This window comes from Neolamprologus multifasciatus, chromosome 20 (assembly GCF_963576455.1).
Source record: "Neolamprologus multifasciatus chromosome 20, fNeoMul1.2, whole genome shotgun sequence".
In the NCBI taxonomy this organism is placed as follows: Eukaryota; Metazoa; Chordata; class Actinopteri; order Cichliformes; family Cichlidae; genus Neolamprologus; species Neolamprologus multifasciatus.
In genome coordinates, this window is record NC_140458.1 from 277791 (window position 1) to 299488 (window position 21698).

The following is a 21698-nucleotide window of genomic DNA, read 5'->3' on the forward strand; positions in this document are numbered from 1 at the left end:
GGTTAGCTTCTGTTTCTGGGGATGAGGGTTGAGTGTGCTCCCTTACCTTCTCAAGCTAAGCTAGGTTAGCCTTCTTGTGTGAGCTTTTCAAGTGCACTTTAAGGTTTGTGGGATTTTTTTCCCTTTAGAAATGTGTCTGTTTCCACTACAAGACACTTGCTTTATCCAAAACACAGTCATATTCAAAGTAATCCCAAATTGGACTCTGGCTCCCGACTTTTCCTGACATGATTCTGCGCGTGGACGGAGCAGCGACACAGACGACTCGACTAACGTGCTGCCACCTGCTGGCATAATGAGACACAGCAAGAAAAAAATCTGGAAACTAAACTTCATTTTCACCCTTGATTCTTGTATGACACGCACACATCAATGAAAACTAAACACATTTTTGCTATAAATTCAGTTAATTTTAGTTCGTTTTGTGAACACTCATTATAGTTTTAGTTAGTTTTCCTTTTCTTGTTTTTATTTTTATTTCCGTTAACGAAAATGTTTTTTCACTTCTAGTTTTCGTTTTTTCGTTAGTTTTCGTTAACGATAATAACCTTGGCAGTCATGAATGATACCGACGGAGGTCGCGGGTTCGTGTTCGCCCTGAGAAACCTCTTCAGGTTTTTATGTGACCTGACTGTGTGTCACTGTTGTCACAAGCGCAGAACAGGGTCAGATCCACAAACAGTTCATTTACACAGTCACCAGGTGCAGATATATGCAGCAATGGAAATCCAGGTAGCTCTCTCACACTCGCTCTCTTCTTCACACTCCAGCTAACACGTCCACGCGGCGGTTGGTCACAGGTCCGGGAAAACGACACACAAGAGACATCGGCTACACAGAATCACAGATTAACACAAGAATCACAGATTAACACAAGAAAACTTCACTGAAGGCGCACTGACGTCTCGCACAATCATCCAGAGACTGTCTGCGTCCCAGCCTGATGGCCAACAGGTGTGTGGGCCGAGGACGGGAGCAGTAAGCTCCACCCAGGCGGAGTGGCGAGAGAAGTAATCAAAAACACAGGTAGCCTTGCAGGGCCGGCCGGGCGGACCATGACGTGTGTGTTCGCAGGATTACTGTTAAACACAGCGGAGACGTTCTCAGGGGTCGAGGATCCCTCTGCAGACGTATCTTCAGATGTGCGCACCAGAAGAAACGAAGAGAAACCGGGAGGTCAGTTTCCAGCTTTGATGGAGAGACGAGGTTTGTTGTGCTGCTGACAGGCAGACTGACTGATGATCTTTGTTTTCATGAAGGATCATTTCTGCGCAGCACGCACAGTCTGGATCTGTTTCTTCCTGGGACGCTCTTTAAGCTGCACGAAGGACTCGTTTGTCTTCAGTACTTGTGTTTCTTACTGTCGGCGTGCTTTTGTAGCGAAGCACAATCCTGCGGTAAATCATCAAAGCAGCCGAGCTGATGAAACTCGGTGCAAACGCAGTGCTGTAAAAATGTTTGTGAGAAGACACGACTGCCCGACGCTTCTCTGAGCCTCACCTGTCACTCTTTGTGCCCACGAGCACTGAACTCATAATCAGCATCTCAGGGTTTTTAACTACAGCAACAGAGGAGAGAGGAGGTGGAGGTGGAGAGGAGGGGAGATGTGAAAATGGGCGGAGAGCTCAGCTGAACACCATCAAATATTCTGTGTGAAGACTCCCGAGCTCCCGGCAAGACTCCAGCATGCACAGGGAAGGAGGCAGGAAGGAAGGACAGAAGGAAGGACAGAAGGAAGGAAAGAATGGGGCGAGAGATGAAAGCAGCTGATTGGAGCTGGGAGGTGGAGCAGTGAAGAGCAGCAAGAGTGGAGGTGAAGGAGAAAATAAATGATAATGATAATAGCAGACCAAACGTGACCATCGTGAGAGTCAAAAACAGGAAGTTTGACCTCCTGCCGACGCACCTGCAGCATCTTCCTCTCTGGCTGCAGGTGAGGAGCAGTAAATTCATTTTGAGAGTGAAATAATCCAGATGCACATAAATAGAAATTAAGATTTCCCTGGATGAATATTGTGACGGCTGAACGTCGCCTCCTTTGCCTCTCTCAGCCGCTCTCCACGAATCTTCATCTCTCAGTTTTGACCTTTAAGACCTGATTTGAATTTAATAAAGGCGACTTCCTGTGCAGGTGGAGACGGAGGGCTGAGTATAGCAGGGATACATCAGAGGGAGGCGACGAGAGGCAGGAAAGCATGAAAGAGTGAAAGACACAGATGTTGGGAGGAAGCGAGGAGCATCGGCTAAAACCGAAGCTGCAGAAATAATAAGAGGACTGAAGAGGAAAGGAGGCAGAGGAGGAGACGAGAGGAAGAGTGGAAGAAAGAAGGGGATGTGCTGAGGAGAGAGAGCGAGGGTAAAGCTGAGGGCGGGGGAGGTTTGACTGCACTGCGTTTTCTACACTTGGTTCAAAGTTGCAGCAGCCGATGCGCTCAGATAAGACGCAGGTCACATGACTCTTCGCTGCGTGCTTCTGTTTGTGTTTCTTCTTCATGTCTGCCATCCTCCCCGTGGTTAAAAAAGCAGAGCTTGCCCCTCACCCGACTCTTCATCGGCCGCCTTAGACCTGGTTTTAGATTTAGGCTCGGCGCAGGCTCGGCGCAGGCTTACCGCGGGCGCTGTTCACAGGCTCAGACCGGTTGCTAGGTTACAAACCTGTCTTCTAGGTGTTGACAGCGCCTCCTGCTGTCTCTAAAATCACACACACGTGACTAAAGTGCGTCACGTGACGGTTCAAGTTTGAAAATGTCGCACTGAAACGCCATCACGCGAGGGTCCGAGCTGAAGCTGGCGTTCACGCGGCCGCTGTGCGAGGTCACAGCGCTACGCGTGCCTCCTGCAGTCGGGCTGCAGAACAGCTGGGACGAGTGCTCCTCCTCATCTGCCACAATAAAAATCAAACAAACTAAAAAAATGTTTTTACACAAGTCCCTCCCCTTCTTGATTTTGATTGGTGGCAGTGATGAAGTGATGGTCAGCGGTGGTGATCTGCTGTGCTGTCAGGTGCTTCACTGAGCTGTGTCTGACTGAACTGATTCTTCTCGCTCAGGTACACCAAGATGAAAACTGCCACCAACATCTACATCTTTAACCTGGCCCTGGCTGACTCACTCTTTCTGGCTACGCTACCTTTCCAGGTACGGCATCATCTGCACGCGTGCAAACTGTAGGTTGACCACCTGTTCCTTCAGGAGCTCCGGCTCTGTGACCCTGAGCAGTTGTGTGACTCTGCTTTCTGGATGTTTGCAGGGCACTGATCTGTATCTGGGCTTCTGGCCATTCGGGAACACTCTGTGCAAAGTGATGGTGTCCATCGACTACTACAACATGTTCACCAGCACCTTCACGCTGACGGTGATGAGCATAGACAGGTACGTGGCTGTGTGCCACCCTGTCAAAGCGCTGGACATGAGGACTCCTCACAAGGCCAAGGTACGTTTGATCCTAAAAGCCGCCGCTGTGACATCACCGTCTCGCTCCTATCAGAGGTTCGTTTAGTCTAAATCAGTGAAACGTTACGAACCAGCAGCTTTGCTGACCTTTCTGACTATAAACTGTCAGCCAGAGGAGTTGCCTCCTGCTGGTCGTTGTGTAGAATGCATGTAGAGGTTTGCTACGTTGTTTTGACTCTTTTTATAGACGTATCAGCACAAATATAAAGCCCTAATTGGCTGTAAACCCCTTAAAGGCTGAATATAAAATTCCAGTTTTCTGGAAATGGAGAGTTTATTGAACCATCTGACAAATTTGTTTTCAAATGTTAATTTCCGTGTATGACTCTTGATTTGTGTAAAAGTGATGACGTGGAAGTCTCAAAAACATTAAAGCGTTCATGTCTTCATGTGTTCAGGTGGTGAACATCTGTGTGTGGGTGCTGGCGTCCGCCTTCGGAGTTCCAGCGACGTTCCTGGGAAATGTGGAAGAGCACGAGAACAGTACGCCACGCGCACACACACGCACGCACGCCCACACAGACATGCACACACATGCACACACACGCACACACATGCACACACACACACACACGCACACACATGCACACACACACACACACGCACACACATGCACACACACACACACGCACACACATGCACACACACGCACACACACGCACACACATGCACACGCACGCGCGCACACACATGCACGCACATGCACACACACACACATGCACACACACACACACACATGCACACGCACGCGCACACACACACGCACGCACATGCACACACACACACACACACATGCACACACATGCACACGCACGCCCACACACACATGCACACACATGCACATGCACACACACACACACACACGCACACACATGCACACACACGCGCGCGCGCGCACACACACACGCACGCACACACCCACATGCACACACACACATGCACACACATGCACGCACACACATGCACATGCACACACACGCATGCACACGCACACACACGCACACACGCACACACACGCACGCGCGTGCACGCACACACACACGCGCGCGCACACACATGCACACACACACACATGCACACACTCACACATCTCAGTGTCACCGAGGACCACAGGCTGCAGCTCCACGTCTACATAAAACCATCATCAGCTGCAGCGACCTGTTCCACGAGCTCTGCATCTGCTGCACCGTAGGGCTCTGAATTTAATCACAGCTTCGGGCTGTAGGGGAATTTAATACTAATGACAACTACGAGTGAAACAGGGCTGTTAAAGCTGACGCACAGCGCCCTCACCCCTCTCTGCTCCAGCGAGAAGCTCTGACTCTGTGATGTCTATTTCCTGCTTACAGCAGACAGACTTTAACGCTAGAACATGCAGACTGTTATAAATGGCCTGTATTTGTATAGCTTTACTCGTCCCTAAGGACCCCAAAGCACTTTACACATCCAGTCATTCACACATTCACACACTGGTGATGGCAGCTACATTGTAGCCACAGCTGCCCTGGGGCGCACTGACAGAGGCGAGGCTGCCGGACACTGGCGCCACCGGGCCCTCTGACCACCACCAGTAGGCAACGGGTGAAGTGTCTTGCCCAAGGACACAACGACCGAGACTGTCGGAGCCGGGGCTCAAACCGGCAACCTTCAGATTACAAGACGAACTCCCAACTCTCGAGCCAGGATCGGGTTAGCTATAACCCTAAGCCTGGCCTGCCTCCTTGGAACGAGGGCCGAAGTGAAGGTGTTGAGTCACCGCTCGACCTCGGGACCAAAAGGATAAGATGGAGGAGGCCTCGAGGAGGGTGTGTGGATCAGCCAGTCAGGAGGAACTTTATGTGCCTCATGTAGTGATTGGTGCTCTCAGTAAAGATCCTCAGTCTCTTATCTCTCCTGAGGACACGTCAGTGGGCGGAACAAAGAAGAACCTGAAGTGAGGCAGAGGCTGCGCTTCGCAGCGAGACGTGGCCGAGCACTGATGTGAACAACACAGATGTCAGCGTCCCTGCACAGACTGCACCTTCAGATACTTCCATAGAGATGAATTAAATACAACAACGTGCAGCTACACACTGCTGCCTGCAGAGAGGGTGTGATCAGTATCTGCTCTTCCTACTGTCACTGCGCGCTGTCTGACTAATGCTGTTAACCAATGTCAGCATGTCTTTATCACCACTTTGACTGAATAATAAAGCAAATAAAGCAGAACTAAAGTCCGTGACACGAGGCTTTCGTTTAAAAGGAGGCTGCACACGTGCAGGTCAGAGTCGCCGTACCGGTGCAGATCACGGAAGACGCTGTTTCCAGCATCGTGTTTTATTCATGGATGCACTGCAGCAGCAGCTCTGCACCACAGCCCTGCATCTCGGGGTAAACTCATTAATCACAGGTTTGTCAGCCGGGAGGCCCACGGAGCTTTGTGGCTGCTTTTCACAGTCACAGGAGAAATCAGAGTCCACTAAGGTTTTATACCTAAACTCTTAAAATTCACCAGGTTATATAATTTCAGATGATCACTGTAATAGTATAATAGATAACACTGAAGACAGGAGTAGCTTTTCAGTCAGACTGTGGTCCTAACGTCTCCGCGAGCTCTGGCAGGACACAGCAGACTGAGGATACAGGTGCCAGAGCCATTACTGCGCCCCTTCAACGGGAGGAGGGTGCTCAGGAAGGCCTCGTGGACGCCTCCTCTTAGAAGTTTTCTAAGCAGACCCAGAACTCACTGGAGAGACCTCATCTCTGTCTTGTCTGGCTGGAAAAACCTGGATAGTGGAAAATACTGCACGGGAGGAGCCCAGCCTACAACTTCACTTTGGATAAGAAGAAGGAAGCTGGTGCACGGGCCTGCTATGTTCACATCGAGCAGGAGCAAGTTTTTGATGCTCACCGGGCTGGAAGAAGACTCAGCAGCATCTCTGAAGAGTTTACCCTCAACCAATCAGCACAGACTAATCAGCGATCACTCCCAGAGGAGGAAGCTGTTAGACTCTGAGCAGCAAGGTGTGCAGATCAGTGCAGCCTGTCTGCAGACGTGTTCAACTTTCCAAGGAGGGAGTTGAACGCTGTTTAGCATCAGAACTCACTTCATCAGGAACATGTGGCCGCGTGCTGCTTTAGGTCTGTCTGGGTCAGCATCCACCTGTGACGGGCTGGGAGCGAGACCATAAACCTGCTTCGTCGCAGCACTGCGGGAAGCCACGTGCACGGCTTTGCTTCAGTTCAGGATCAGGTTCTGTTCCCGTCCTCGTCTGTGTGCTGAGCTCAGCCCTGACAAGCTTTTCATTTTGGCTGTAGCTCAGGCGGCAGAGCCGGTCGGCCACTAATCAGAAGGTCGGTGGTTCGATCCCAGGCTGCCTCCTGACTGCATGTCATGTGTCCTTGGGCAAGAAAGTAACCCCGTGTTTGCCTACTGGTGGTGGTCAGAGGGCCCGGTGGCGCCAGTGTCCGGCAGCCTCGCCTCTGTCAGTGCGCCCCAGGGTGGCTGTGGCTACAGTGTAGCTGCCATCACCAGTGTGTGAATGTGTGTGACTGGATGTGTAAAGCGCTGTACACATGCAGGCCATTTTATCCCATTAAAAGCTGAGGCATGGCTGCAGATCAACTGCAGGTGTGTTAGATTCAACTCAAATTGGTCTCTCTGCGTGAGACGTCTCAGGTGTGTCTGAGGTGCGTCTTCAGACAGTGAATGGCCGAGCAAAGCGGGATGTTGTCAGGCTCGCCGTTTCCTCATGGCTGTTGATGAGCGCTGACCTGGTGTGACGGCCCGACTGGGCTGGTAAAACAAGCTTTGTTTCACTTTTCTCAGCTGTGTTTGCTTGGCTGTGTCTCTCTCTGAAGCACAAACATCCGTAATTATGAAACCCACTGCGCTCGTTCCCAGGACGTACTCTGGATCCTCTTTGTTGATGCTGAGCATGTCTGTGCTCTTTAATCTGCTCTCTGCTGCTCGTCATTAATAATGTGTTTCAGCGGCGTTTACCTCACTTTGTCCTTCAGCGTTTGCCGTTTTGACTGGCCGCTTAGCTTCGATTCTCATCATTATTCATCGTCTGGTGTAAAGACCTGGAGCACACAACAGCGCTCCAACATATCGGCCATCGCAGGATCTGTCAGAAGAGCTCTGATCCCCTCCCAAAAGCACAAGCAACAAATTGCAAATGTTGGGCACTGGTGAGGCTCAGACGGACTTTAATCACGGCTCGTTTGGTGACATCTGACATGCTCTCTGTGGGGAGCCTTCAGCACAGGGTTTAAAATGTTCATGAAACTGAATTTATTTGTGTTTCTGGACATGAACACAATTATTTTGAATCTAGTCTCATATTTTGTTGTCCTGGGTCAGTTGACCCACCGTTTTGATGTCATTTTGTATTATGGTTTATGTCTAAGTAGGGCAGTAGAAACGGTATGAAGTTGGCCAACAGTAGAGATTTTGGCTACACCGCTCTACCACGATAGCGCATGTTGATGGTTCATCAAGCTGCGCCTGTTGTGGTCAAAAGCATTAGGGGTTAGGGTTAAACAACATCATCTGCAAATTATGTCGCGCAACAGTGAAGAGACGAAGCACGTTTTGGAACATGGGGAAAGCCAAAAACTGCGCTTCCTCCACTTCTGTACCATTGATTCATTAATGTTGAATTCTCTCACAGCGGCTCTGTTCCCGTGTTGTTGCAGTATATTAATGACCACTAATGGGAATAAATGGCCTGTATTTGTATAGCTTTACTAGTCCCTAAGGACCCCAAAGCGCTTTACACATCCAGTCATCCACACATTCACACACTGGTGATGGCAGCTACACTGTAGCCACAGCTGCCCTGAGGCGCACTGACAGAGGCGAGGCTGCCGGACACTGGCGCCACCGGGCCCTCTAGTAACTATAATTAATTACTTTTTCAAAGTAACTTGCCCAACACTGTTAATGACTAACCTCGTATTGTGGATGGATTATCTCAGTTGTTCTCCTGACTGAACTTTGGTCTGTTTACAGCATCCTGTCATGCGATTGCATTTGTCTCTAACCATCAGGAACCCTCACTTTAACTTTTATCCAGTGGAAAAAGTTAGCGTTCATCCTCCAGCTTCACTGTGTTTACGCTAACATAGCTGTGTAGCTAGCTACCACGTAGCACATCATTATATACCAGCTAGCCCAACTTCAGTAACCCTACAAACGTCACTGCTGTTTAGTTTTGTCTTCATTTATGTTGGAAGTGACAGCAGAGCTGCACGTTTGAATGCTTCAGAAATCTCTCAGTCACAACATGCTATATCATGTTTAGGTGGAAGCTAGCGAGCTAACTTCCTGTTAAGTTCTAACTCTGTTAAATTTAATAAATCCTGTTTTCATGGATGCCTGGATGTTAAACTTAACTGTCACACCCGGTAAAGCAGAAACGTTGATCATTTTATTAAAGATGAAAGAATTTAGACAGTTTGTAACTCTCAGTGATGCTGCAGTGTTCGTTTGACTTTGGGACCTGAAGTTTAGGACCCAGATTACTCCGTGAGACTCCTGACGACGGTAGCCGTAACACTCCGACAGTCCATCAAGCGAGCGGCTTCGTAGCTTACCAAAGTCGTACTAAAACATTTTTGACAGATTTCTGAGCGCCGTGTACCAGATAAAATCAGTTGGAGGTCAGTAAGCACAACCAGAATTCATACAAAAGGCGCACTGTTGACTTTTGAGAAAATTAAAGGATTTTAAGTGCACCTTATAGTGTGTAAAATCCGTTCTACAGAAGAAAAGAATATATCGGGATATATATCATTACCACACATGCTTCAAATTATACCGCAATTTTAGGCCATATCGCTCAGCCCCATGTCTAAGTTCATTTAGTCGGTCGTGAGTTTATTCTATGTTGCCTGGATTGTCCTGTCACAGCTCCTTGGTTATTAGCTTCCCCTTGTCTCTGCCCTCTGTGTCTCTGTCTGTTTGTCTCTGTTTATGTGTGTGTCCTTATGTTCTCTCCCTTTTCTGTTCCCATGTTCTCCTCCTCCTGTTTTATCCCGTGTTTCCCAGCCCATCATGTCTCTCACCTCTCTCTCCGTCGCCCTCTTACTGGAGTCTGTGTTTTGTCCCCTCACCTGTTCCCGTGTTCCTGTCCTTGTGTTGATCCCATCTCCGCAGTCTTCATGTTGTCACAGCGTACGGCTCATTATGTTTCCTGTTTTATTTTGACAGTCTCGTGTTCCATGTTCAGCGTGTTTAGTTTTGCTTCCCTGTGGTGTCGCGTTCATTTGTGTCGGCTGTGTTTCCCGTGGGAGATCGTGTCCAGCCTGGCTGTGTGTTTCCGTGTGTTTGTTTAGGTTTCAGTATTCCCAGTTTAGGTTAGTTTTGTTTTTCTTTGACGTTCCAACAATAAAGTTGTGTGTTTGTGTCAAGTCCTGCCTGACATTTGGGTCCAATCCTGCCTGCTCCACACACAGTTCATGACATATTTGCTCATTCATGTGTGCAAGAAGAGAAGTTCTGGAAGTTATGGAGGGTTGTTGTGTCGGGGCTGATGATTCCTGTTGATTTGTTCATCATAAAAACTTGTGAGACAGTCTTAGAAACAGGCGACGGTTTAGATTAAAATGACATGAATTCAAACCGCAGGTTGATTGGTTACTGGGCTGATGAGTCAACATCCAAACAAATGCAGAAAGCGTTGAATGAGCATTTACTTTACTGTGTGAACTCTAAAACAGCTCGTTGGAAAGCTTTAAAGGAAATCCCAGTCTGATGGCAGGAATTCTGATCAGAGGCTCTGGCTGAGCGTGAGCGATTCAATTCAATTCAATTTTATTTATATAGCACAAAATCACAACAGCAGTCGCCTCAAGGCGCTTTATATTGTGCAGTAGATACAGAGAAAAACCCAACAGTCATATGACCCCCTATGAGCAAGCTCTTTGGCGACAGTGGAAAGGAAAAACTCCCTTTTAACAGGAAGAAACCTCCGGTTCAGGGAGGGGCGGGGCCATCTGCTGTGATTGGTTGGGGTGAGAGAAGGAAGACAGGATAAAGACATGCTGTGGAAGAGAGACAGAGGTTAATAACAGATATGATTCAATGCAGAGAGGTCTGTTAACACATAGTGAGTGAGAAACGTGACTGGGGTGTGAACAGATTCTGCAAATGAGCTGAAAAAATGCAACAAGAGCCACTGAGCACGTGCTAGAGGACACAGAGCTCTGCTCTTATTGGTGCACAGACTCCATTTACCCATTTACAGCAGAGCGCCAACGGGCCGCCGCTGAAGCAGCCTGTAGGACAGTTAAAACATCGTCGTCATCCTTTGAATCACAAACCAGGACATGAAGCCTTGTTTCTGCTCCAGATGTTCAAAGGTATGAAACGGTTGGAAAGTTTACTTGTTTGCCACAGCGCCTATCTGCTCTCAGACGCTGCTCTTCATTCCTCTCCATGTAGACCCGTCGGTTTCTGCTAAATGCCTCCACCTGCTCCTTCTCTGCACTCTGAGCCCACTCAGGCACTTATATCTGGTGATGTAAGTCACACGCGTTCATATTTATAAACTCATATAAATGAACAATCCTGCCTGTGTGAGAGTGAGGAGGAGGGGAGCTGAAGCTCAAACATAAACGTCTCCTAAAAAGGTCAAAATATCCAGAGAATGCTGCTCAGTTCAGTCGCACAAAAGAAGCTTTTCTCATTCTAAAGGCATTTACACACCGACCCTGAACGCAGACTCACACAGACTGACAAAGACTCACACAGACCAACACAGACTGACAAAGACTCACACAGACCGACACAGACCGACACAGACCGACACAGACCAACACAGACCGACAAAGACTCACACAGACCAACACAGACTGACAAAGACTCACACAGACCAACACAGACTGACAAAGACTCACACAGACCGACACAGACCAACACAGAGCAACACAGACTCACACAGACCAACACAGACCAACACAGACTCACACAGACTCACACAGACCAACACAGACTCACACAGACCAACATGGACTCACACAGACTCACACAGATAAACACAGACCAACACAGACCAACACAGACTCACACAGACTCACACAGACCGACACAGACCAACACAGACCAACACAGACCAACACAGACCAACACAGACTCACACAGACCAACATGGACTCACACAGACTCACACAGATAAACACAGACTCACACAGACCAACACGGACTCACACAGACCAACACAGACCCACACAGACCAACACAGACTTACACAGACTCACACAGACTCACACACCAACACAGACCAACACAGACTCACACAGACTCACACAGACCAACACAGACTCAGACAGACTCACACAGACTCACACAGACCAACACAGACTCACACAGACTCACACAGACCAACACAGACTCAGACAGACTCACACAGACTCACACACCAACACAGACCAACACAGACTCACACAGACTCACACAGACTCACACACCAACACAGACCAACACAGACTCAGACAGACTCACACAGACTCACACACCAACACAGACCAACACAGACCAACACAGACTCACAAAGACCAACACAGACTCACACAGACTCACACAGACCAACACAGACTCAGACAGACTCACACAGACTCACACAGACCAACACATACTCACACAGACTCACACAGACTCACACAGACCAACACAGACTTACACAGACTCACACAGACCAACACAGACTCAGACAGACTCACACATACTCACACAGACCAACACAGACTCACACAGACTTACACAGACTCACACAGACTCACACACCAACACAGACCAACACAGACTCAGACAGACTCACACAGACTCACACAGACTCACACACCAACACAGACCAACACAGACTCACACAGACTCACACACCAACACAGACCAACACAGACCAACACAGACTCACACAGACTCACACACCAACACAGACCAACACAGACTCAGACAGACTCACACATACTCACACAGACCAACACAGACTCACACAGACTCACACAGACTTACACAGACTCACACAGACTCACACAGACCAACACAGACTCACACACCAACACAGACTCACACAGACTCACACAGACTCACACACCAACACAGACCAACACAGACCAACACAGACTCACACAGACTCACACACCAACACAGACCAACACAGACTCACACAGACTCACACAGACAAACACAGACCAACACAGACTCACACAGACTCACACAGACCAACACAGACTCACACAGACTCACACAGACCAACACAGACTCACACAGACTCACACAGACTCTTTCGGCTCACCTGTTTGTCTTCCACTTCCTGTTTGTGTTCCATGTGGATAACATGCTGTCCCCATTCAGGATTTCTGCTCCCAGAGATATAGCAACAAAGCGGCGCATCAGACACTGACTGTGATTGGTTGACTCTGCTGTTCTCTATGAGTCAGCTGATCCTGACCAGGTGTGTCAGCTGACACCAGGTCAGCCTGTAGCCACCCTGAGCCCACGCTCAAGTCTGCTGCTCATATCTTCTGTTTTGTTCTTGTGGTCGCTGCCCAAAGCTCGTGGTCACAGGTCAGACGGAGGTTGCCCCTCCCCCCAAAAAATGGATTCTTCTGCAGTTGGTTTTGGCGTGTTTGCAGGGTGAGCTGACGAAAGGCGTTCAGCTTCATAAAATCTATCCTTAAAACAGTTTCTGTGCACGCTGCTCTCTTTGTTCGCCGTGACTCGCTGAATCGATGCTGGAACTTTTCTGACATTTATTTCTGCGCTGAACTAATCGTTGGGACACGTGACCGCACGCAGCACACTTATTAGCTGCTGAATGGAGCGATGCGCTGCAGCAGAGAGATCCGGAGTGCGGCAGCTGCTTATTGATCGGCCTGCAGCGACGGCCTAATCCCATCATCGCTTTTATTAGTCTGAGCTACATCTGCACCGCCTCCTCTGCCACCTCCTTCTCCTCTTCATTGCCTGTTTCTCCTCCTCTGTTCAGCTTTGCTCTGATTCTTTTCATCCTCTTTTCATCCTCTTCCTCACCTGTCGGCTTCAATCACGAAACATTTCTCCTTCCCATCTCTCTTTCATCTCTCGTGAGTTTATTCTTCTTTATTCTCATCTGTTTAGTTTTACTTCCAGTTTAGATCTTTGTCTTTATCCCCTGCTGCATTTAATTTCAAACTCCTCCTGTCTCACATTTTCGTTCCCATCCTCCTCCTCCATCTGCTCTCCTTCTTCCTGTGTAATTCCACCTCGTTGACCTGCTCTTGGAGCTTCGCTGTGCTCCTCTTCCTCTTCTGTCTCCTCCAAACAAACAGAGGGTCGAGCAGCTTCAAAGCTGACGGCTGCAGGCGCCGTCACAGTTCGCTGCTCACAGTAATTGGGGTCAAAAGCCTTGCACAAGGACAGGGCGGCAGGATGGAGGCCAGAATCAGCAGCTCCCTGCTGTCAGACCGATCTGTCCAAACATGGCGACAGGTGCTGCACACTCTTCAGAGGGTGGAGTTTGTAGGGTGGTTTGTGGGCGGAGCTAGAGTGGTGTGTTTAAACTCAGCATTATATAGGCTTAAAAATCTCCGTAGTCTTGTCAGCGACAGAGTGCTGCGACTGTTGTGTGACGCACTGATGGGTGAACGCTCGAGCAGACCCTCTCTACTCTACCTCAGAGTCAATCTTCTGTCTCCGTCTCTTGAACTTAAAGATAAGATAAAATACATCAGGTCCAAACTGGGGTGGGCGGGGTCAACCCACTACGTCGCATTTAAAAATATGAGACGTGTCCAAAGAGCCGTTACTAAGTGACTGCAGGCTGAGCTTTTCCAGAACTGCGACACACTGCAGCGGTGTCTCTCAGATTTCCACCAATCACAGACTGAAAAGTAGACCCGTCCACCGTCACATGACCTCTGAGCACGCTCGGCTCGTTCTGCACTACTGTTGGCACGTTGTCTTAGTAACTGACACATACATCTGGGAGGCCCACAGATGTGGGCATGATGGGAAATCATCCCTATGTAGTGCCCCAGTCGTGGGTCTCTAAGGCTGCACTGTCCTCGAGGACGTGGTCATTAATTTATGGTCTTCCAGTGTGAATGAACTTTGACCCTCCATCGTTTAAACCTTTTCCTGTGTGCAGAACTCACACACCTGTGTAGGTGATCAGTGCTCTCCTCTGCTCACTGCAGCGCTTCAGTTTTACTGAGACACATTCACGAAATGAAGAAGCAGATACTTTGATAAAAACCTGATAGTAGTCAAACTGAACGTGAAACATTGACTTTTAAGACGGGATTTTAAACACCGTATAAACTCTGAAGTACGAAAAGTTACTCCAGAGTCCAGGCCTGATCTCTACGCTGTAACCTCGGCTGTACTGAGAGCATCTGTTGGATGATCTCAGGGCTGTTTTGAGGTGAAATATGTGGAGGAGGTTGCCACCGTTTAACACTTTAAAAATCTTAAAACCAACACTGGACAGGGAGCCGGTGTAAGTTTGTCTTCGAACACCTGTTCAAAGACGTGCAACAACATTTTGGACTAACTGCAGGCGACGGAGAGACGAGTGTTGGAGACCCACACAGAGCACTGCAGTAGTCCAGTCTAGTGGTGATCAATACGTTTGTCTTCAGGAGGAAGATCAGACATCGCTTTGGCAGTTTCAGCTAACTGATGAAAACTGTTTTTCACAGCTTGGTTCTCTCATTTAAAGATCTGACTAAAGACACTCTGAGGTTTCTAACAGTCTGAGAAAGATGAGCGAGAGGACCGAGGGTCTGAGTTAGCTCATCCAAAGGGGCGTGGCCTCCAATCAGTTCAGTCTGGTTTTTGTTTAGGGAGAGAAAACGCTGTGTTAACAGCTTTAACATCATGTAGACGGTTAAGCAGAGGCTGCAGTGGGACATAATTGGAAGTGTGTGTGGTTGTTGCTCTCGCTGGCTGAATCGCTGTCATGGCTCTGCAGAGTTTGCTGTGACTTTTTCTTAGGACATTTTCTCAGGGATGGCTGAATTAATGGTGACAGGAAGTGTTTTCACTGTGCAGTGTGAAAATGGTTAGGAATTAGAAACAAAGTGCTGCCTCTGTAGTTAAAAGTAGGCTGTAATTAGTGTGAAGTCTCCGCGGACTGTAAAATGCTCTTAATTCATTACAAACACACTTGTTGGATCAGGACCCGTCTGATTGGTGCAGAGCTCGGCCGTGGCTCGTGCTCCTGCACCCAGGAATAAAAAGATCTGCCTGTAATCTGCATCATTTTTAGGCCCGTTTGTGGCGTCTTTGGTGAATCGATGGCAGCTCGTCTGAGCAGAGTCAGGCGCTGCCCCTGACTCCTCCCAGCACTTCAACACTAAACCCTGTCAAAGTTCTAGATGAACATGACCGTGTCCGCTTTGGTCTGAGCATCTTAATCTCAGTAAAGACCTTCACTGGGTGCGAGCAGGACCATCAGAGGAACAGCTCGGACTCAGAGAGGCTGAGATGGTTTGCACATGTGTGGAGGAGGGAGGGTGGAGGATGAAGATGGACCTGAAGAGAAGAGGAAGACCTTTATTTAATGGACAGGTCAGTTAATCGAGGTTGATTGGTAACTGTGGTTACATGACTCGATTCCGGTATGAAACGTTGCGTTTCTGGAAGGAATTTTTTCAGATTTTTGCGAGTTTGGGCTCTTCCTCCAAATGAAGGATGAGCTCATCGTTCTCAGTGCTGGACTTAAAATACTAGTATGTGAGCTCAGGTCTAAGCGGAGTCTTTAAGGTGCAGTTTTCAGTTATTTAGTGGATGCAGGTGATGAAGGTGAACTGATGAGGGTGCGCTGCAATCAGGTATCTGACCAGCTGAAGAAGGTCGGAGCTGTTTTAAGGTGCAGTTGTGAACCGTGGCTGTTCCTCGCTGTGATGTCCCACTGACATGCCTGTGTTTGATTTGGAAGTGTGTTGGTTTTGGATTTTCAGGTGTTTGCGGTGAACTTTTGTTCTTTTTCCTTCTGGTGTCTCCTCCGTGGGGTTGTGGCATAACTCTGCAGTCATTACTTTCTTATCTCTCCATGGGCTCAGACACATTTATCTTCCTGTCTGCCTTCTCCAGCTGCAGACTGTATTATGATTAAACTGATTAAACCAGCTGACTCTCCTGTCACTGCTCATTCATACATTCATACCTTGTATCCTTTGCACCTCCCATTTTTCTTTTCGCTTTGCCTGTTTCTGTTATTAGCATACTAATTAGCATTTTTAATAAGCACATTAATATGCAGACATCAGGAACGGTGTTCCCTGTAGGTTCTCTTCCATCCTGCCTGGCTGCATTGCAAATGAGTAGCTGGAGGTTTACTCCTCTCTGAGTGCCGGACTGTGGATCCTTGAACTAAAACTGGAGCATACATCCAATCCAAAGCAGTCTAACACACACGATTCTCCACCAGGAACTCATGAGGACAAAGCGCTGCCGTACACTCGATGTCACTGTGAAATCACGTTATTCAAAACAAACCCTGCCGCGTACTTCTCTGTGTAACTCGTCACACTAACATATTCCACCTTTAATAGAACAACATCAACATAGAACACACCGACCAACCTACATCTCCCCCTGCCCTCCCCCTTTTTCTCCCGTATTTAATTCTTTATTTCTCTTTTGAACTTGTAGGTTTGGAGTGCATAGTGGCTCTGCCCGAGCCAAAGACCCACTGGGATCCCGTCTTTGGTACCTGTGTCTTCGTCTTCTCCTTCCTCATCCCTGTGGCCATCATCAGCATCTGCTACAGCCTGATGGTCAAACGCCTGCGCAGCGTCCGCATCCTGTCTGGCTCCAAGGAAAAGGACCGAAACCTGCGGCGCATCACCAGGATGGTTCTGGTGGTGGTGGCGGCATTTGTGGTGTGTTGGACCCCGATCCAAATCATGGTCCTGGCTCAGTTTCTGGGCTTCAACCTGAGTAGCCTATTCACAGTGGTCCTCATGCACTTCTGCATCGCGCTAGGCTACGTCAACAGCAGCTTGAACCCCGTGCTCTACGCCTTCCTCGATGAAAACTTCAAGCGCTGCTTCCGAGAGTTCTGCCACCCGTCTCCATTCCGCCTCGACCCCCAGCAGTCTGGCAGGATGAGGAGCATCGCCAGGGAGGTGGCGGCTGCCTACAGCTGCAAAGCCGGAGACGGCGGGGGGCTAGGGGGAGGGACGCCGAATCCAGCATGACTAGGCGTGGAGCTCCCCTTGGTGGGGGTGGACCCCCCACAGAGGGGAGAGACCCCTGGAACTGGGAACTCCAACACAGAATTGACACAGATTACAGCTCTCTAGCGGCACGAGCCCTCCCGCCCCCCAACGAGGAGACTGGCCTGGGGCGGGGGGGAGGGCGACAAGGAGGATGAGTTTGAAAGGAAAAGGATTTAGGGATGGAAAGAGGGGATGTGGGGACAAGTTTAGAGTGAAGAGTAGCAGAGATGTCCGATGCCCAGACTCGTGTTTTGAAACTTTATGCGATAAGACGGGTACATAAAACACTTTGAAACAGCTCTCTGGCCTCTGGAAAAACTCTCATCCAGCTTCAAGAGAGGTGATGAATATTCATTCGAGCTCCAAAACAACAGCCTTGTGAAAAGAAACTGGATCTGTGGCGTCCCTGGAGAGATGACTCTGTGACGAGAAGGCAGGAGGTGAAGTGAATGTATGAAAATCAGGAGGAGTTTAACAGGAGCTGCCGCTGCCAAATCAGAAACTCTGATGCTTTTACAATAAATAAACAGAACATCGGAAACTCTGTGGACCACGAAGACATGCAGAGAAGGAGCAGATCATTCCTAAAGTGTGAAATGCTTTCAGTCTGGAGAACTTCACAGTAGGACATTTTTGCTGCGATGGTTTTGGTAAATGGGGGCCACATGATGTAATATGCTGCTGCCAGCACTTTACTGGGCCAGAAGTGTGACTGGACTGATGTGAAATCTGCAGCTTGTAGAGGTAAAAGAGCAAGACGAGATTCTGTTAAATGTGGGGGTCAGGTGAATGTCATTTCTTATTTGAGAGACATTTCTCAGCTGAGACTCAACAAACCTAAGACACCCATGGAAGGACACGTTTCCTTTGACTTTCTACATGGTGCTTGTGTGCGGGGGGGTTGGGGGTTTACACTGCACCGTGTTGCCAGATGCATCTCACAGTTAGATAAGGTGTTGTTTGGGATCTGTGGTGGAGAAACGCGTCGAGGTTTAACCTCCTAGGACCTGGCGTCCACATATGTGGACATCACATTTTGGGTTATTTAGACTAAAATACTCAATTCTACTCTACAAGGGCCTGATATACACTTATGAGGACATTATACTGCTATTGTTCTATCAAAATTTTAAATAAATATCCTCATATGTGGCTCTCATTTTTCTTAAAAACAAAAATAACGTAAAAAAAAATCTGGTAATTCTTTGTTTTTACATTCATCGGGCCCCAATCAGCCCAAATATCAAAGAGAAATTAAAAATGCATGTTGTGGAAGAGTTCAGGTCTTAGGAGGTTAATGACCTTTTGTGTTCGGAGATGTCATTTGTTCATTTTGTTCAGTGTTTAGGCACTAAAAATCATTTTGGTTTAGGATTGTTGACTGTGGTTTAGGTTAAAATGTGTCCACCAGACTCGTGAGCCTTTGTGATGAAAATCAGGAGTTGGAAACCAAAGGACAACATGTGTGTAACAGACTCACCAGCAGCTTTGACAAAATGACTTTGTTTGGCTCCCGATGGACAAAATCACAACAACTGAGATTCAGCGTTCAGACGATGCTGCCTTTCAGATGGACTTTTGCTCGCAGATACAAAGTGGAATACATACCTGTTTGATCTGAGGTTAAAGACTCAAAACTGCAGCTCACACTTGAAGTGGGACATAAACAGCCTTACCTGAGCATCTGTGAATGCTGTTTCAACACTTTAACAGTGTGAGGTCTAAATAATCTCAATCCTGCCCCCGACTCCTGCCCTGACCCCGACTGCTACCCTGCCCTCGACTCCATCCCTGACACCGACTCCTACCCTGCCCCCGACTCCTACCCTGCCCCCAACTCCTGCCCTGACCCCGACTCCTGCCCTGCCCCCAACTCCTGCCCCCAACTCCTGCCCTGCCCCCGACTCCTGCCCTGGCACCAACTCCTACCCTGCCCCCGACTCCTGCCCTGACCCCGACTCCTGCCCTGACCCCGACTGCTACCCTGCCCCCGACTCCTGCCCTGCCCCCGACTGCTACCCTGCCCCCGACTCCATCCCTGACACCGACTCCTACCCTGCCCCCGACTCCATCCCTGACACAGACTCCTACCCTGCCCCCGACTCCTGCCCTGACCCCGACTCCTGCCCTGCCCCCGACTCCTGCCCCCAACTGCTACCCTGCCCCCGACTCCTGCCCTGAACCCGACTGCTACCCTGCCCCCGACTCCTGCCCTGCCCCCGACTGCTGCCCTGCCCCCGACTCCTACCCTGCCCCCGACTCCATCCCTGACACCGACTCCTACCCTGCCCCCGACTCCTGCCCTGACCCCGACTCCTACCCTGCCCCCGACTCCTGCCCTGCCCCCGACTGCTACCCTGCCCCTGACTCCTACCCTGCCCCCGACTCCTACCCTGCCCCCGACTCCTGCCCTGGCAGCAACTCCTACCCTGCCCCCGACTCCTGCCCTGACCCCGACTGCTACCCTGTCCCCGACTCCTACCCTGACCCCGACTCCTGCCCTGCCCCCGACTCCTGCCCTGACCCCGACTGCTACCCTGCCCCCGACTCCTGCCCTGCCCCCGACTGCTACCCTGCCCCCGACTCCATCCCTGACACCGACTCCTACCCTGCCCCCGACTCCATCCCTGACACCGACTCCTACCCTGCCCCCGACTCCTGCCCTGACCCCGACTCCTGCCCTGACCCCGACTCCTGCCCTGCCCCCGACTCCTGCCCCCAACTCCTACCCTGCCCCCGACTCCTGCCCTGAACCCGACTGCTACCCTGCCCCCGACTCCTACCCTGCCCCCGACTGCTACCCTGCCCCCGACTCCTACCCTGCCCCCGACTCCTGCCCTGACACCGACTCCTACCCTGCCCCCGACTCCTGCCCTGACCCCGACTCCTACCCTGCCCCTGACTCCTGCCCTGCCCCCGACTGCTACCCTGCCCCTGACTCCTACCCAGCCCCCGACTCCTACCCTGCCCCCGACTCCTGCCCTGGCAGCAACTCCTACCCTGCCCCCGACTCCTGCCCTGACCCCGACTGCTACCCTCTCCCCGACTGCTACCCTGACCCCGACTCCTGCCCTGCCCCCGACTCCTACCTTGCCCCGACTTCTACCCTGACCCCGACTCCTGCCCTGCCCCCGACTGCTACCCTGCCCCTGACTCCTACCCTGCCCCGACTCCTGCCCTGCCCCCGACTCCTGCCCTGCCCCCGACTCCTGCCCTGCCCCCGACTCCTGCCCTGCCCCCGACTCCTGCCCTGACCCCGACTCCTGCCCTGACCCCGACTGCTACCCTGCCCCCGACTGCTACCCTGCCCCCAACTCCTGCCCTGACCCCGACTGCTACCCTGCCCCCGACTCCTACCCTGCCCCCGACTCCTGCCCTGGCAGCAACTCCTACCCTGCCCCCGACTCCTGCCCTGACCCCGACTGCTACCCTGTCCCCGACTGCTACCCTGACCCCGACTCCTGCCCTGCCCCCGACTCCTACCTTGCCCCGTCTTCTACCCTGACCCTGACTCCTGCCCTGCCCCCAACTGCTACCCTGCCCCTGACTCCTACCCTGCCCCGACTCCTACCCTGCCCCCGACTCCTGCCCTGACCCCGACTGCTACCCTGCCCCCGACTCCTGCCCCGACCCTGACTCCTACCCTGCCCCCGACTGCTACCCTGCCCCCGACTGCTACCCTGCCCCCGACTGCTATCCTGACCCCGACTGCTACCCTGCCCCCAACTCCTACCCGTACCCTGTGTTTTAGAAAAAAACAAAAAGACTTTTGCTTACAAATGTTTATAAGTTGAATTATTTTCTTGTCTTCAGCCAAGACTTAGAGGAACATTTTTTTAATAACATGTTTTGCTAGTGTAGGGTTAATGAGGGTAACCGGCAACAACGACTTTGATCTCTAAGGGTTAGGCATACGATACCTGACAACACAAGGACAAACATTAAAAGGTAAAGGTTCAGTTTCATAAACACTGAAAATGATCCCTGTAAATGTTTGTGTGTGCCCCTGAGTTCTGCAGCTCAGTAAATCTAGCCCTGTGCCACTGGTCACAG

At 50.2% G+C, this 21698-nt stretch overlaps 2 protein-coding genes across 2 annotated transcripts in view; both read left to right on the plus strand.

Moving 5' to 3' along the window:
- The window catches only part of oprl1 (opiate receptor-like 1), a 66281-nt gene extending 46830 nt beyond the window's left edge, over positions 1–19451 (plus strand). The window contains exons 3-6 of the mRNA XM_085145625.1: positions 3050–3137; positions 3250–3432; positions 3851–3935; positions 17077–19451. Coding sequence (XP_085001751.1) covers positions 3050–3137; positions 3250–3432; positions 3851–3935; positions 17077–17624 — 904 coding nt within the window. The 3' untranslated portion in view covers positions 17625–19451. The remainder of the gene's footprint in view (positions 1–3049; positions 3138–3249; positions 3433–3850; positions 3936–17076) is intronic.
- A 419-nt stretch (positions 19452–19870) lies between these two features.
- On the plus strand, positions 19871–21239 carry LOC146493954 (uncharacterized; the record flags this gene model as incomplete). The annotated part of the gene is made up of 2 exons (XM_085145902.1): positions 19871–20892; positions 21029–21239. Coding segments are annotated over 2 exons (1233 nt in total), but the record flags the coding sequence as incomplete, so codon positions are not given.
- Positions 21240–21698: the final 459 nt, after the last annotated feature.